This window comes from Olea europaea, chromosome 7 (genome assembly GCF_002742605.1).
Source record: "Olea europaea var. sylvestris chromosome 7, O_europaea_v1, whole genome shotgun sequence".
Classification (NCBI taxonomy): Eukaryota; Viridiplantae; Streptophyta; class Magnoliopsida; order Lamiales; family Oleaceae; genus Olea; species Olea europaea.
In genome coordinates, this window is record NC_036243.1 from 2,919,527 (window position 1) to 2,934,948 (window position 15,422).

General features: G+C 34.1%; 1 protein-coding gene across 1 annotated transcript; it reads left to right on the forward strand.

Annotated features, from left to right (window-relative positions):
- Positions 1–4,353: 4,353 nt before the first annotated feature.
- Positions 4,354–15,170, forward strand: LOC111396698 (something about silencing protein 10). The gene is made up of 16 exons (XM_023023159.1): positions 4,354–4,558; positions 4,671–4,762; positions 5,166–5,253; positions 5,768–5,907; positions 7,896–8,042; positions 8,145–8,278; positions 9,657–9,744; positions 10,941–11,120; positions 12,153–12,323; positions 12,465–12,542; positions 12,724–12,863; positions 12,966–13,107; positions 13,807–14,060; positions 14,448–14,511; positions 14,623–14,691; positions 14,781–15,170. The coding sequence occupies exons 1-16, from the start codon at positions 4,444–4,446 to the stop codon at positions 14,910–14,912; spliced, it is 2,034 nt and encodes a 677-aa protein (XP_022878927.1). The 5' UTR covers positions 4,354–4,443; the 3' UTR covers positions 14,913–15,170.
- Positions 15,171–15,422: the final 252 nt, after the last annotated feature.

The following is a 15,422-nucleotide window of genomic DNA, read 5'->3' on the forward strand; positions in this document are numbered from 1 at the left end:
GATGCTCTTTTGTTGTGTTTTATCCTTGTGATACAACATAATGAATGTGACACTACAAATTGCAAGTTTGAGGTTGGCTACTTATTGATAACTTTAGACATTATTCCTGATGGTTGGGTATACATTTCATTATAAATGGATAATGGATAATGCTTTTCTTCTCAATCTTATCCATGTTCCTTACATTCAAGACAAAAATATTTCTATTTTTGTGGTTAAATATTTCGAATTCTGTTTGACTATGTTTTAAGTGGAAAAAAAAATTCTAGGTTTTGCGATGGATTTGGGAGATAAACTGGGATCGGTGAAGATTTCTGTTGATAGAAGATGTAGATAGAACTTACCAAGGATTATATTGGGAAGGAATGCAATTTCGATTAAGTGAGCTTCATACGTGTGCTTCTCTCTGGCAATTCATTCTTTTGTAATTTCAATTAATTTAGCTCTTGTTTGGCCCCCATTAATTCTCATTACATTATATTTTATTTTTCTCTTTCTTATTTTCAACTACACAATCTTCCATAAAATACTATTACACGTAAATAAAAAAATTTCCCTTTTTTCAACCACTCATTTCTTAAAAAACACTATTTCACCCATTTTCATTTCTATAAAATAGGAGCCAAACGGGGGCTTATGTATATGACAGCATCAAATTAAGAAATGCGTTTTTGACATGGTAGTCACTGTGATAAACTGATGTCCAATCATCAGTTTTAATATACGAACCCATATGAGCACTAAAACCAATATCTATTTTAACTCTTAAGCTTCAACGTTGAAGTGATTCCATTGCGTTTTTATGAAGTTTTAGTATCCAGTGCACATATTAAATGTAGTGATTATATCCAAACTCTTTTTCCAAATATGATAACACCAGTAATTTTTTTTTTGCATATACTTAGTGGAAAACCGTTAACTTTATTGAGTAGATCTGCTAAGTCTTTCTTTAGCCTCTATTCGTTTCCCATTCTTTCCCCTATTAAAATGAAAAATATGACTATTATCCATTATATCAAGCTACCAAATTTGAATTTCTATCTCTTGTGTGAGGTCCATAACGACTATATTTTTCATTCTCATTTTTACAAAAATGAGAAACAAACACCTCCTTAATAACAGATCACATGCTTTATTGTAATACCTTGTAAACAGAACATCCCTTAATTGTTATTGGAAGTTTGGCTAGAGAATAACCCGAATGGCTTTCCTCGCAATACACTCACTAAAAAACAGCTAAAAGGAACTTCCTCCGCGAGTCGAGCTCCCTTAGCATCTACACAATATCTGCCAAGGAAAGTAAAACAGTAAAATAGGTCAGCTAAAAGAATTTCGGGACATTAACTAGAAAGTGACTGGGAAACCTCTTCTTTTGATTTCAGTAGTATGAGATTAGAACAAATTATACAAAAGACATTTTAGTGATGGTAAGTATAAGGATGATGTAGATTCAGAATATAAGATCTTGTTCTCCATTATAGAGATTGTTTAGATATACAGGTAAAATATTTAAGCAGGTTTTTAAAGAGAATATGATGTGTAGTTTGGTTGAAAGAGAATTGCTATAGGGATATGATTCCTACAGAGTTAAAAATGAAGTTTTTTGGAGCAACTATTGATTAGTTAAATAATTCAACCAAATTTAGCTATTTTGCTGTTCGAAGCGAGAAGTCTTATCAAAATACTAAAATTATGGATGATAATTTGAACCGTCAAAATCGAAAATTGCGGTGTTAACCGAACCGAATGGGGCGGAAAAAATCGAACCAATGCTACAATGGGGCGGATATGGTTTTGATTTTAATGAACCGGTTCGTGGCTGTGTGGGTATGGTATTTACGTCGTCGAACCGATTAGCCGCTAAAAAAATGAGAAAAAAAACACAATTGAATTGATTATTTGGCCTTACACTACTTTTCTATCCAATCCAAAACAAAATCCCCTTCCCCATTATATCTACCTGATTCAGCCAGCCAGCCCACTTACCATAAGCCCATAATAATAGCATTAGTATGACAGCATATAAATGCAAACCCTACTCTCCACAAACCACAAACTCACACACGGCTCCACTGTCCAAGTCGTCATCGTCTTCGAAAATTTGTTACATTTGTTAGCCATTCTATTACTGCTGATCATGTAAAAACAGAGTTCGATATTTTTCTGGACGAGCCAGTATTGCTAAGGATGGATGGTTTTGACTTGTTGATATGGTAGAAAGCAAATTCAATAAAATATTTGACTCTACAGAAGGTTGCAAGAGATTTATTAGCCATTCCAGTATCTACTATGGCATCAGAGTCGGCGTTTAGTACAAGTGGTAGATTTGTGAGTCCGTATAGAAATAGGCTTCACCCGAAAACTCTAAAAGCTTTCATGTGTGCTCGAGATTGGCTTTGGACTGATATTCATGGTAGAATTTATTGTTTTATATTTGTTATGTATACGCGTCCTTTTATTGTTAATTTTTTCTATTGTGTGTAGAAAATTCTACTCCTTCATCATACTCTAGAGCTTGTGCAATGTTTAGCGAGAAGAAAGCTGATGAAGAGGTGCATTTTTTTAGTTAAATGTTAGTTAATGCCATTTTGAAATAAGAAGTATCGTTGTATTCTCTACTTACATTTCTTATTTACTATATAGGAATCAACTTTGAGTGTTGATCTATGCTAATAAGACTTGTGAGGAAGAATGAATTAAGTAACTTTGATGCATAACAATTAAAAATGAAGGAAAAGTTTAGTATTGTTATATTTATAATATTCTTTGTTAAATTTGTATTTTGCAATTGAAAATTGGGATAATGTTTGCATTTTCGTTTGAAATATTGTTTGATAATATTGACATTTTCATTTGGAATATTGTGTTTTTGTTTTCATTGACTTTTTTCATAAATTGTTTTATATCAATCTGACGGATGAATCTATAAAAAATAATTTATTTTCGTGGTTATTAATCGAACCGAATTGTGCCGAACCGAGATACGAACCGAATCGATTTACGTGGTTATGGTGCGGTTATGGTATAGTCAAAAAATTGATAGTGCGATTATGATTTTGACCGAATCGATCCATAACCGAACCGTTACCAACCTTAACTAAAACAAGTGACAATAACGATGCCTGCAGTTCTATTTTATGTGCTCGATTCGTTATCTTGTACTTCATACAATTGATGGTTGCCGCTGCTCAAATTTTGGTTCAAATCTTCAGAGTTGGGAAAATACTCAAAAGAGGTGTTATTGAATCTTAAAACTGCAAGCATGCATCGGAAGGTAAAATGACATATGCGAGAGTTATCTTGAATCAAAATGTGGAATGAAATATGCGGAAAAAATAATAATAATAATAATAATTGAGATTCATAATAACCATGATGAAAATATAATTTAATCAAAAGCTGAGGGTCCAGGGTGAAAAAAAGTAATTTTTAAGACTTTGTTTTAGCCCCATTATTTAAAAGTCATTTTCAGCCACACGCTCTCCCAAAAAAATATTTTCGAATGTAAATTCAAAATTTTTTCACACTTTTTAACCACACATTTTTCAAAAAATTATTTTTTTAGAAAATCTATTCAAAAAATTGAGGTTCAAACTGGGGCTAAAGTACATGTCAAATTTTAAGCAGATTGCAAGCTATGTTTGACTAAGCTTATTTATAAGTGCCTATACTAAAATTTAATTGATTATAAGTTATGGATCTCACTTTACAGAATTGTAAATAATAATTGAGTAATATTTATTAATATTATTGTATAAGAAGTATATTTAACTAGTTTATGAATTACCGAAGATGCGCGTAAAAGTATCTTCAATGGTGGTGTAAATTGATATATTCAAAATCACTTTTGCACCCTTCTTTGCATCTCGATAGATTTAAATTCAAATTTTGCTTCAATGGAAATATCTAAATTCATCTTTTGCCTCTTATGAATATTAAAATATGTAAATTTACATCTTTTTTTACATTTTATGTCGAAAAATACAATAAACATTTTGTTTGCATCTCTCCATTGAAAAGGTTTCGACTTTTTCAAAGATCTAAATTATGATTTCGATCTATTTTACACAATGATAGGTGATACTCTTAGAGTATTCAAATTTGCCTCTTTGGCAAAGGTGTAGGACATGGATTGACCGAATTACCCCGAAAATTTGAACCACGCACACAGTTTCACGCAATAAGTGATAGTTTACATCCATCTATTATCTTTGTGCTTGTTTCCGAAAGACTGGAGACCTAAAGGCCTCAAAGTTAAATAGAGGACTTAATTGTTAATTTAGTAAAAGATGGTAACCCCATACTTAATTTTCCATAAATAAAATTTCCTTCTATCAAAAATTCGCGTAGAATAGCATAAACCTAAAACGAAAAGTGAAGGCTTTTACGTAGGGTTTTTGCGTCTCCATTTCTCGCAGATACACGGACACAGAGGGCTTAACAATGGGGAGGAGAGGAGGGAAATTCAAGAGGAAAGAAGACAATTACCCTCCCAAGAGAAAAGAAATTCAGTTCAATTCCGATGACGATGATATGATGAACGACGATATTGATGCCTGTACGTCTGTGTTCGTATTATTATTCTATTTGACCCAATGTTGTATATATTATATATTTAATGATACTGATTTTTTTGTGTACGTGTTATGATTTTTTTTTTACTGTTGTAGTCCACAAGCAGAGAGATATTGTTCCACTGGATATAAATGACGATATGGAGGAGTCCGATGAAGATGCCGAGATCCCCGTTTTAGATTTTGAGGTCATATTAATTTCTATTTCCCTTGGCCTCTTATTGCATTGAGTAAAAACTAAAAAGTTATAATTTATTTCCGTCATGGGAAGGGTAGATCATTCATTTAATTAGGAATAATTATTCTCCACTCTGAATGGAAGATTTTTGTAATTAGTATAAATCTTGGAGGTTTTTCTTTATGTTACTATTTAATCTAAAGTTTTTCATTTAGTAGTATTTTTGAAAGATTGGGATGAGCTTAAATGGTGCATAAACATAGGAGAATGACCGACTTTTGTGTTTCCTTTTCTTCCTTTTAAGTCAATTTTCTGCAAGTTTCGGAGGCTCCTGTGAATGATTATAATTTTGTTGCTGGCATTGTTGGTCATTTATATTCTTATTGCTTGCCTTTTGGTTTCTTATTTTGTAGGAAGATAAAGATGAGGATGATGGTGATGGTGATGGTGATGACGACATCGAGGATGATGATGCCAAGCCTACAGGCCTTGCAGCCAAAAGTAATAGAGAGCTCAATTTTCTAAATGTTTTCTTATTGTTATTCAATGCTATTTGTAATGAAAGATAAGGCTTAATTTCTCGAGCAGAGGTGTTGTTGATTTGGTTTTAAACTTTCGCCAAATTTTGTAAGTTTTAAATCTTAATGAAATTTTGGCTAGTTATCAAATTACTGGTTAGTTCAGTGCAATACATTGATCAAATCTTCCATTCCCCGAGACACCACTAGATAATTGTGTTTTGTCTCGAGAAATTGATATTAGCTGTTTTCTTGATAATTCGTTATGGCTGTGTGCATTTTTCTTACCTATTTTTCTAATTTTTTTTTTTATCATCCAAGCATGCTTCATTTTTTTATGACAACACTAGACGTGTGATGGCTGTTATGCTTTTTATGATTTCTTCAAGATAGGAAAAAAAACATATTTATTTTTTCGTTTGTTTTTAGGTCTTCAAAGTCATTACTCTTTGTATGGAAATTTCATGTACTCATCATATTCTTTTGATATTTATTAGTTGCAAGAACTCAAAAGTATTTGCGGGCAAAGTTTGGTGGAGTAGAAGACGAAGTGCTTGACGATGCCGAAGAGGAGGAAGAAAAAAGGGCTGTTTGGGGTAGAAAGAACGACATGTATGGTGCTGATGTTGACTATGAGGTAATATTTTAAATACAACTCTGTTCTTCTCCCATGTTGCATTGATGAAGTAGGTAAATTTTCTTTCCAATGTCGGCTGTTGAACATTCTTTTATTGTGCAAAATTATCGTATTATTCTTATCCCGGCAAATTGATGTGGACAAAAGATCTCTAGAACTCTACATGTAAGTTAAGAAGGCTTTGCTTCATCATGCCGGAAAACAATGTTTCAATTTTTTATCGTGTGGAACTAATAAACTGGATGATCCTTTTTACTGCTTTTACTCTCTTCACCTTTATTCATCGCTAAGATCTGAATTATCACTTCATCATTTTAACTATTTTGGCAAGAGTTGTAAAATTTGACATGACAAAGATTGCATGCCCAATTTTGATAGCCACCTTTCTGTCTGTTTGGATTGTTTTAGATGATTTGATAAGAAAATTAACTATTTTTGACACTTAGTGAGATGTTTGGTTAGTATAAATAAACAGTCATTGTTTATCATGTTACTACTTACAAAGTTTTCAACAAGAACTACTTTGAATTATTTTTTCAAGATTGATTATCCAAATAATCATTCTTACAAACCATATCATATTGGCCTTTTAGCACCCTTTTCTGAGATTATACAACTTAGCTTCTAATGCCACTAAAAAAGGCCCTTCGTGTTGTACCTTCCTACTCCTGATAAAGTTGGTTGTGCTTCCGAAAATAAAAAATAATAATAAAAAAATAATAAAAAATTGAAGTTTTGTTACACAAACTTGGGTATGGCAGTGATGCAAAGATGAGATCATGGCTAAATCTTTATATGCATCCCTTTCCTTTTATTAAGCTCTGTTTGAGCCCCAATTTATTGGTGAAAAATGAGTTTAAAGGTCTTTTAGATGCACACATTCCTCCTGGGGACGATTGGGACAAGAAATTGAAATAAGATTTATTCCGCTTAATAGATAACCATTTGCTTCAAATGGAGAATTGTTTCTCATCTTAAATTCTGGTGATTTTTGGAGAATATGTGGTTAAAAAGTAGGGAAAAATTTTGAGTTTTATGTGTAAATCTATTTTATTGGGAGAATGTGTGTTGACAATGAGTTTGGGGAAGAATGAGTTTTTAGAGAATGGAGCTCAAACGTGGGCTAAATTTGATGAAGGTTTCTAATCTTCTTTATATGATAGAATGTTTTAAGGGGCATTAAAATCATTTTAAGGTCATCTACAGTAATCCTTTAAGTAGGATATTGGACACATGCTCCTTCAATAAGTGATAGCAGTTTAACATGATTGCTTCAATATCATTGAAAGATAATATATAATGTAGTATCATATTGTGACTAGTTTTATAATCCTTCCTCTACCTGTTTCATACATTAAAGTTTCAATGCCTACGTTAGGAATCTCCCTTGGTGGAATTAAATTCAGAACAATAATTATTTCCCTATCCATGAAATTCTCCTAAATTTATTTTCTACTGTTTTTAGATGATGATAGTCAATCAAGCAACTTGTGGAAATTTTCCTCTCCTTCCTTTCCACTACCCAATTAGATACCTGTTAACTCTCGTTTTTCTTGAATTTCCATGAACATATCCATGAAGTTCGCTATTTCCCTTTTAAATTATGTTGTTTACAAATTTCAGTGTGTCTCTCCAGTGATTTCTTTCTTGAAGCTTCCCTTTTCTGTGATTTCTCTTGTAATATCCTTTTCATATGACTGGAAATGATGAATTCCTTTATCTTGTTGATGCTTATCCGCAAAATCTTCGTTTCCCCCTGGAGGGTATCTCAGACTAGCTGGGAAAATAGCAAGGAAGCTGAATGAGTTGTCTATGGTTAGAATAATACCGGACCAACTATTGTTTCCACCCCACACTTGTTCTACAGCGGTCCAGTATGCCATTAGGGACATTAGAATAAATATATGTCTGTCAACTATTAATACTGAATTTTGCAGCATATGACGAGTATCATGATGTGTTTTAAAATTTTTTCTCCTATCCTGAAGCCACAATCAAGTGACGACGAGGATGCTGCTGATGAGGAAAAAGAAGTGTTAAAATTGCAGAGTAAAAGAGCAAAAGCATTAACTATGGAAGATTTCGGTCTTGAGGATTATAGTCAAGATGAGAGTGACAGGGAGCCCACATTTGAGGTAACAAATATGCATTAAATACCTAATAATCTCCATTTTGAATCAGAAGCTGATGATTTGAAATATAGTTTCACTGATTGCTTCGTCATTTTCCCATTTCAGGAAATATTGGACAAAGGGAAGCCAAAATCAAAAGCTTCTCTTGACAAAGAAATCAATGATGACATCGATTATGAGATAGTAAAGAAAGACTTCAATGCTTTAACGAAGGAAGAGCAAATGGATGCTGTGTACAGGTCAGCTTGCTTCTTCAGTGCCTTGGTTGTCTTCTTTTATAGTTTTCCATATGTAAGTGGATTTTCTTGAAAACTGAACATCTTAGCAGTTTGTTGATATTAATATTGAGTTATATCAGCTGAACTAAGGTGATGGAATAGGGTATTCTGTTTAATTGAGGAAAAAGATGAATAGAAAGGTATCCCTTCGAAAGCCTCATGGAACTAGGAAGTCTGAAAAGGATGGACTGTGAAATTTGGAACTGAAAAGGAAATGTTCTGGATTGTTCGGACAATGATGTGCAATGTATAATTAACTTTCTTCTCAGTCTTGAAGTTGATTTCATTTCTTTTCTTTTTTTCTGTCTAGTATTTAGAATTTTGACTTGGAAACCTGTATGATTTACCGGACATGCATAATCTTTTGATCTTTACGCTCCAAAACTAAATAGGATGATAACTCCTCTCAAAAGGTTGATCTAAAGGAGAGGAATTTGCTTTTCTTGGGGTAGGGGTAACTTAGCTCCAATCTTCTTAAGCCACTAATATAATTCTATATGTTTGTGACTCATCTGCTTGTTTGCGTGATTGTTGGGAGTTCAATATATATTTAGCATCTGTTTTGAAACCCTGTGGCGTGATTGCTTCAGATCCAAAATACACAGGGTAGGTTAGTTTTCACAGAAGCTGGTTTCAGTTTAATTGTTTTTTGACATGAAAAATCCATTTTTTTTAAGTTGATATGCAATTTAACACATAAATTCAAGTAAATTATTTTCTTGACATTGACATAGTAATAACAATGCATAGGAATTGAAACAGGCATGTTATATTGACTTCCACAAACTGATTTATTTTTTTGGCAAATAAATTGGTTGATCAAATGTCTAGCTTGGTCTGAATTAGAACCTGCAGCCTAATTCACGAAAAAGTTCTAGTTGTCTAGCTAGGTACTGAAACCAGCTTGGTTCTTCCTGAGTGCTCCTTTAGCGTCTTTAGTTTAGCCTGTTTGGAAACATCCAGGAAAAAAAATGAAATCGGGAAAACATGTGCTTTATTTCATTGAATAACATTAATGCTAAATCCCGTTGTGTTGTTATGGTGCTCAATAGTGCCATATCTGATAAAATTTGTCACTGGAATATGCATGAGACTTCCATCATGTAGTTCTTTTGTCTTATATTTTTCCCTTCGTGTATAAAGTTTGGCAAGAAATAATATGTAGTAGTTGTTTATTGCCCAACTATATCCATGTTGCTTCATCATGTGATAAGATCTATTATACTTTCATGAAAGTTTAGCTTGTTTTAATATATGGATCAAAATCTAATTTTATTAAATATTATTTTTCTTTCGTTTCGATACTTTTCACAGGCTACTCGTTTTACTTGTTTAACAGATCTGCTCCAGAATTAGTTGGTCTTTTGCCCGAGCTCAATGATGCTCTCGAGCAACTTGAAAAGAAAGTTAATCCACTTGTACACAAGGTATATACGTTTTTACTATGATTTGGCTTTATCTGGTCCAAACTAATATTAAATCTACAAACAAGGTATGTCTGGCTGTCGTTCTTCTTCTGGACTTCCATATGTTTCAATGCAATTATTTGAAGCATTGTACAGCATCATTAATCTAAATCTTTAACTGGATTAGCTTCTGTAACTGTAATATAAAGAAATTTTGATACATTATCTAGGAAGGTGTTGTGAACTTTGATTCCTCCTCCATCCTGAAATTCCATGACCAATATTTTGTATGAAAAAAGAATGATAAATGTTTTGGAAAGAAAAACTGTGACTTCTCTAACCCAAAGAATAGATGGGAGCTCTGAAGCTCGGACTCTTCAAAATAGTCGGAGTACCCGTGTCGGACACGATACGACATGACATGGGTATGGGTGTGGGATATGTGTCGGATCCTCCAATTTTCAATCGGACACTTCATTGTTTTCGCTTCTTCCTTTTTTTCTTCTCTGTTTCTTCTTTCCCATTTCCGCTCTCTACGCACCTAGCGTCTCCATCGAAAGGGTGGAGAAAGGTAGTGACATTAAGTTTTCCCTTCTCTTTCTTATTTTTTTCCTTCTTTCATTCTCTATATTGGTAGTTTAGGATTTTGATTGTATAAAATGAAAATAGGTTCTATATAGTGCTTCTTAGTTTTCTACCAAGTCCAAATTGCGATTATGTCCATTATTTGCTATTTTATATATCATTTAATAATGTGCATAATTGAAAACTAAATTCTAAAATTCTATTTTATTCGTTAACTCCTTCAATATATTTCCTTCTTTGTCAATAATTGATTTCTGTTTATTCAAAATGACGTCTTGGATTTGTACAAAAATTGAAGTTTGAAAGACGTACTCACGTACCCGTCTCCTAAATTTGGACTCTTTTTAGTCATATCCCCGAAAATAAAAGGTTCGACACTTAGATATGTACTCGTACCCGAGTCCGAGCATCATAGGATGGGAGACAGTTGGAGTGGTGACTTGAATAGCAGGATAAGATCCTCCATCCTTTTTAACAGCCTGTATATTTTGGTCCCAGCCCTTCTAATTGCCCACCACGTTTGTAGTTTGATCGATCACGCATCAAGATTTTTTGCTGGACTTGCTTTGCAATATTTTTTCTCTTCTATGTTGTGGGATCTATTATATTAATTGCCTTCTGTACTTTTGAAGATTAGAGAACAGGAGAATGCAAGGGAGGGAGGGATGCATTACATAGAGGTAAAGCAGCTTCTGTTGCAGTGCTATTGCCAAGCTATAACCTTTTATCTTCTTCTCAAGGCTGAAGGGCTTCCAGTCCGTGATCATCCAGTTGTTTCTCGGCTCGTGGAGATCAAGAATTTATTGGATAAGGTTATTCTTTCTCACTTTTCTTTTTATTCCCTCTTTCCTATATTTTACTTGCCTTCTAAAAGTAAGACACCCCCACCCCCACCCCAAAAATGAAAAAAGAAAATGAAATTATAAAGAGGAATCAATGCAATAACTTGGAACGGAAGCGTTACTCTTATGTTCAAATACGTGGTCCACGGTGGCCTTGTATTCCCGATATCATTTTAAGGGTAATAAATGCTTCTGTGCACCAAATGCCGGTGATTGTCATGGATATACTGATTTTAAATACTGCATGGATTTGACATAACACGTATAGCAACACTATTGCAACAGTCGGCAGTGAGTGGTGTGATATTCTTGGTGTTGGTGGGATCTATTTCATTGTTAACAGAGCAGATCGTGTTAATTAGTCTTCATTAGAAAGTTGATGGAACACAATATTTTCACTGGTTGGAATTCCTTTAGTCGCCCACAATCTTGTGCCAACAATAGAATGAGTTGGATATACGGAAAGAAATTAAGTTGAATATAAATGGTTGTCAAATATTACAGTCATATAAATGATCCTCCTAACTTTACTGTTGTGTTCGGAATAATGCTCTGTACTTGTTAGTTGAAAAGCTCAAGGGATCTTTCTGTTACATTTCCTTTGGCAAATGTGAAATAGGAAGTGTGATTATTGTTTGTTTTCTGGTTTATTGGTGCACATGCCTGATGAGTATAATCTATTTTTGCTATCCCGTCTGTTTTGTGTTGTTGAAATATCTTGTGTAATCATTTTAGGCATTTGTGCAAGGCTTGATTTTCTGAACCTTGTTTAATATGTTCACATCATCATACTTGCGAGGTGAATTAGATGGATTTTGCTTCAGTGGAATGAATATCTGGACCATTCGACGACTTTCTTAGGCTGCCCTTCCCTGTTTTCGCTTTCTAGTTCATTAATTAAAGTTGCTGCTGCTTATCTATTTACTTAAAAGTCTAAAGATGTGTTAAAGAACTTTTGTTTGGCCACCTTGATGGATTTTGACCTTCTTTTTCTGGTAGCAGATAAAAGAATTGGATGAGAATCTTCCTTTTGACTTGGAGGACATTGTGAATAAGATTGCGAGTACTGAAACAGTTACTAAGGTGGTTGGAGATACTGCTGTGCCAGAATCTGATCCTTTAACTAAAGGTCGGCTCTCATTGGTGTCTTCTGAGAAACATGCAACAGATCAGGTAGTGTTATCTTGAATTTGAGTTTTAGTTTTCTAATAGTTTTATATTCATACAACCCATTAGTTTCTCTTTTTGGAGTATAGGACTTTATGTTGGAAACTTAGCCTCATTTTTTTTTTAATTGTCTGTCATAAACTGTAGTCAAAGGAGGCCCCTGCATTGATCGAGGTGAATATTTCAAGAAGTTCCAAGATCAGTGAATCACGACACAAGACTCAAGTGAGCCGTGTGCAAAATTCTTTCTTTCTATGACCTTCACAAGTGTGTTGATTTTTCTGCTTTTATATCAATGGCCATGAATGGCTGTTCAGCCAATAATAGATAGTACTTGTTGGATTGTTTCTTGTAGCGCAAGTAAACTGATTTTCCATGTAGTATAAAAGGACATCAATTGTGGCAGGATAATCAAGTTGGAGAGCAGAGCATAGAAATGTTAAAACTAAGGGCTGCCCTTGAGGAAAAGTTGAAGCAGAAAGGTGTTTTCAGTTCCATTGCACCAAAGGATGATAGGGTTAGAAAGCACCTGAGCCCAATGAACCGGTAAGTTTTCCTTAAGATTCATCTTTACGCATCTCTCCATCATTCTGTGGATAAATTAGGGTAATCTCCATGCACTAACAAACCAAATTTGGATTGCTATAGACAACTTGAGACTTTAGATGATTTTGATGACGAGGCTATGGAAATAGATGGGGTTGCTTGTGGTAAGAGTAATGGGGAGACAAATCTATCTCGACCAAGTAAACTTTCCAAGCTTCTGGCGCTTCAGAGGAATAAACCGAAGGTATGGATCTTAATGTGTTTTTATTCGATTATACCACTTTTTGCCTGTAAGAAATAAATTTGTGCAGATCAGTAAATAGCATTTCTCCACGACACAATGCATGGAAAAATGTTATAGCACCATATGAGGTTACCTTGTTCCCTTTTAAGATGAAGTTATGGGAGAAGGAAGATGATTGTCTTCTGGTTACAGATATTGAATGGTACTGAAAGGACGCAAGTTTCAAGTGATCAAAGAACAACTAAAAAATAAGTCTTGAGTGATCAAAGAGCAACTAAAAAATAATGAACGGGCAGCTGTTTGGATTCAGAAGCTGGGAGGAATCCTCTGCAGTGGAAACTAGAAAGTGGTATTAATCTGAAGGAAAACACTGAGACATAACGCAACCAACAAAAACTGGTTCCAACACATTCATAAACCTAATGATAGTGAATCTCATTGACTGCAAAAGATGTCTTGAATACAGTTGAACTCCAGCAAAGGAGATCAACAATATATGATGATTTTCTTTTCTACACGGTATTATGTTATAATGACATATTTCATGTCATATACCTGACTTGAATTCTCTTGCTTACACATCAATCATCATTTTTATCATTTCAAGTCTGAATATATGCTTGGTATTTGTTCATTGCCTGAATTTTTTGAGTGAGTCCATAAGTTACCTTACTATTTATTTTATATTTCTTTTGCCAGGTTATTTCTGGTGATGATGATATACCTAAACGGGATGATATTGGAGAACGGCGAAGAAAGCATGAGCTACGAGTTTTGGCTGGAGCTGGAATCAGATCTGTTGATGATGTTGAAGATGAGCCTGGTGCTCTTTCAAGTGATGAAGATACTGATGTCCCTATGGAGAGAGATGCAGATTCAGATTTGGAATACTACAAACAAGTGGAACGACAACATGCTGCAAAGGTTGCTGCAAAGGTTGAGAAGTATTCAAGGTATTTAAAATGTGCAAAAGCACTTATAGGATGTTTGGTATGTTGGATGGGCTAGACCATACTAGATAGAATTAATTAAAGAAGCTAAAATTCTGTTTGTTTGCATTATGGACAATGCTGTCCAACTCTTATGTACCAAATTTGCCCTTTAAGGAGGGTTGGAAAGTACAGTCCTTGTCACAGAGTCATAGCCGGGGTCTCTCTGGCTTCAGCTAATTTATTAGATTCAAGCCCTTTTTTCACCTACTACTGTTGTGTAATTGCTCGTTAGAATGCACATGCACTTATAACCGTATCTTTTTAGTTTCAGGTCTTCTGTTGTTAATTTTGTTATGTCCACTTGTTAGGAAATGTTTATCATAAACTGATTCTGACTGACTTGTACAGCGTCTCAAAACTTTCATCCTTACCAGAAGAAACTGTCGATGGGAAGCGCCATATTACCTATCAGGTAAGCACATTATTTAATCGAAGAGCTCGAGAGATTTGTACTTTTCACTTTTATCTGCCATATTTTTTCTCATCATCGTCTCAACTGCATTTCTGCTTTCAATTTCCCCAGATGGAGAAGAACAGGGGGTTAACCCGTGCTCGTAAGAAGCTAACTAAAAATCCCAGAAAGAAATACAAGGTATTTGATGCAAAATTTTGAATTTATTAGGAATACTTGAAATTTCCAAATGAAGACTAACCCCCATTCCCCTTCAATCTCTGTCTCAGTTGAAACACCAGAAGGCAAAGGAGCGTCGAAAAGGACAAGTGCCGGAAAATAGGAAGCCAACAGGTCCTTATGGCGGGGAAGCATCCGGTATTAATGCAGGAGTAAGCCGAAGTATCAGATTCAATAAATAGTTCTGCTGTCAATTTTTCTCGACTAATTTATGGATTTTTTGATAAATTTGGTGGCAATGCTATATCCTATATAGTGTCAAAGAGAATGTGTCTCTTGCGTAAAAATTTTGGGAAAACTGAGGCTAACATAATAACATTAGTCTTTATGTAGTGCGAGTTTTGGCTGTTAGCGCTGCATTGCATGTGCGTATGACGAATGAGCTGGTTTGATGTTGCAACATCAAGTTTTATGTAGCCAAAAAAGTAGATTGGACGTAATTTTTCGTGGTACAGTAAAACCAATCTACAGTTATACTATATAGGAATAATAACTACGTAATAAAAAATTTTGGTCCCGACTTGGGTCAATTAAAAATAAAAATAAACTTGACATTGCAATAAGTTGTAATTTATTTTAGGTCTCGCTTGAGAAAAATTGTTGCCGTTACGTATATTTCATAAAATTTATATTATGTTACAATAAATGTTTAACATGAAATATATATATATATATATATATATATATATATA

Coding starts and splice junctions, on each gene's coding strand:
- LOC111396698 (XM_023023159.1), top strand. CDS start 4,444: ATGGGGAGGAGAGGAGGGAAATTCAAGAGGAAAGAAGACAATTACCCT. Junction 12,324..12,464: donor AGAAACATGCAACAGATCAG/GTAGTGTTATCT, acceptor CATAAACTGTAG/TCAAAGGAGGCCCCTGCATT. Junction 13,108..13,806: donor TTCAGAGGAATAAACCGAAG/GTATGGATCTTA, acceptor TTCTTTTGCCAG/GTTATTTCTGGTGATGATGA.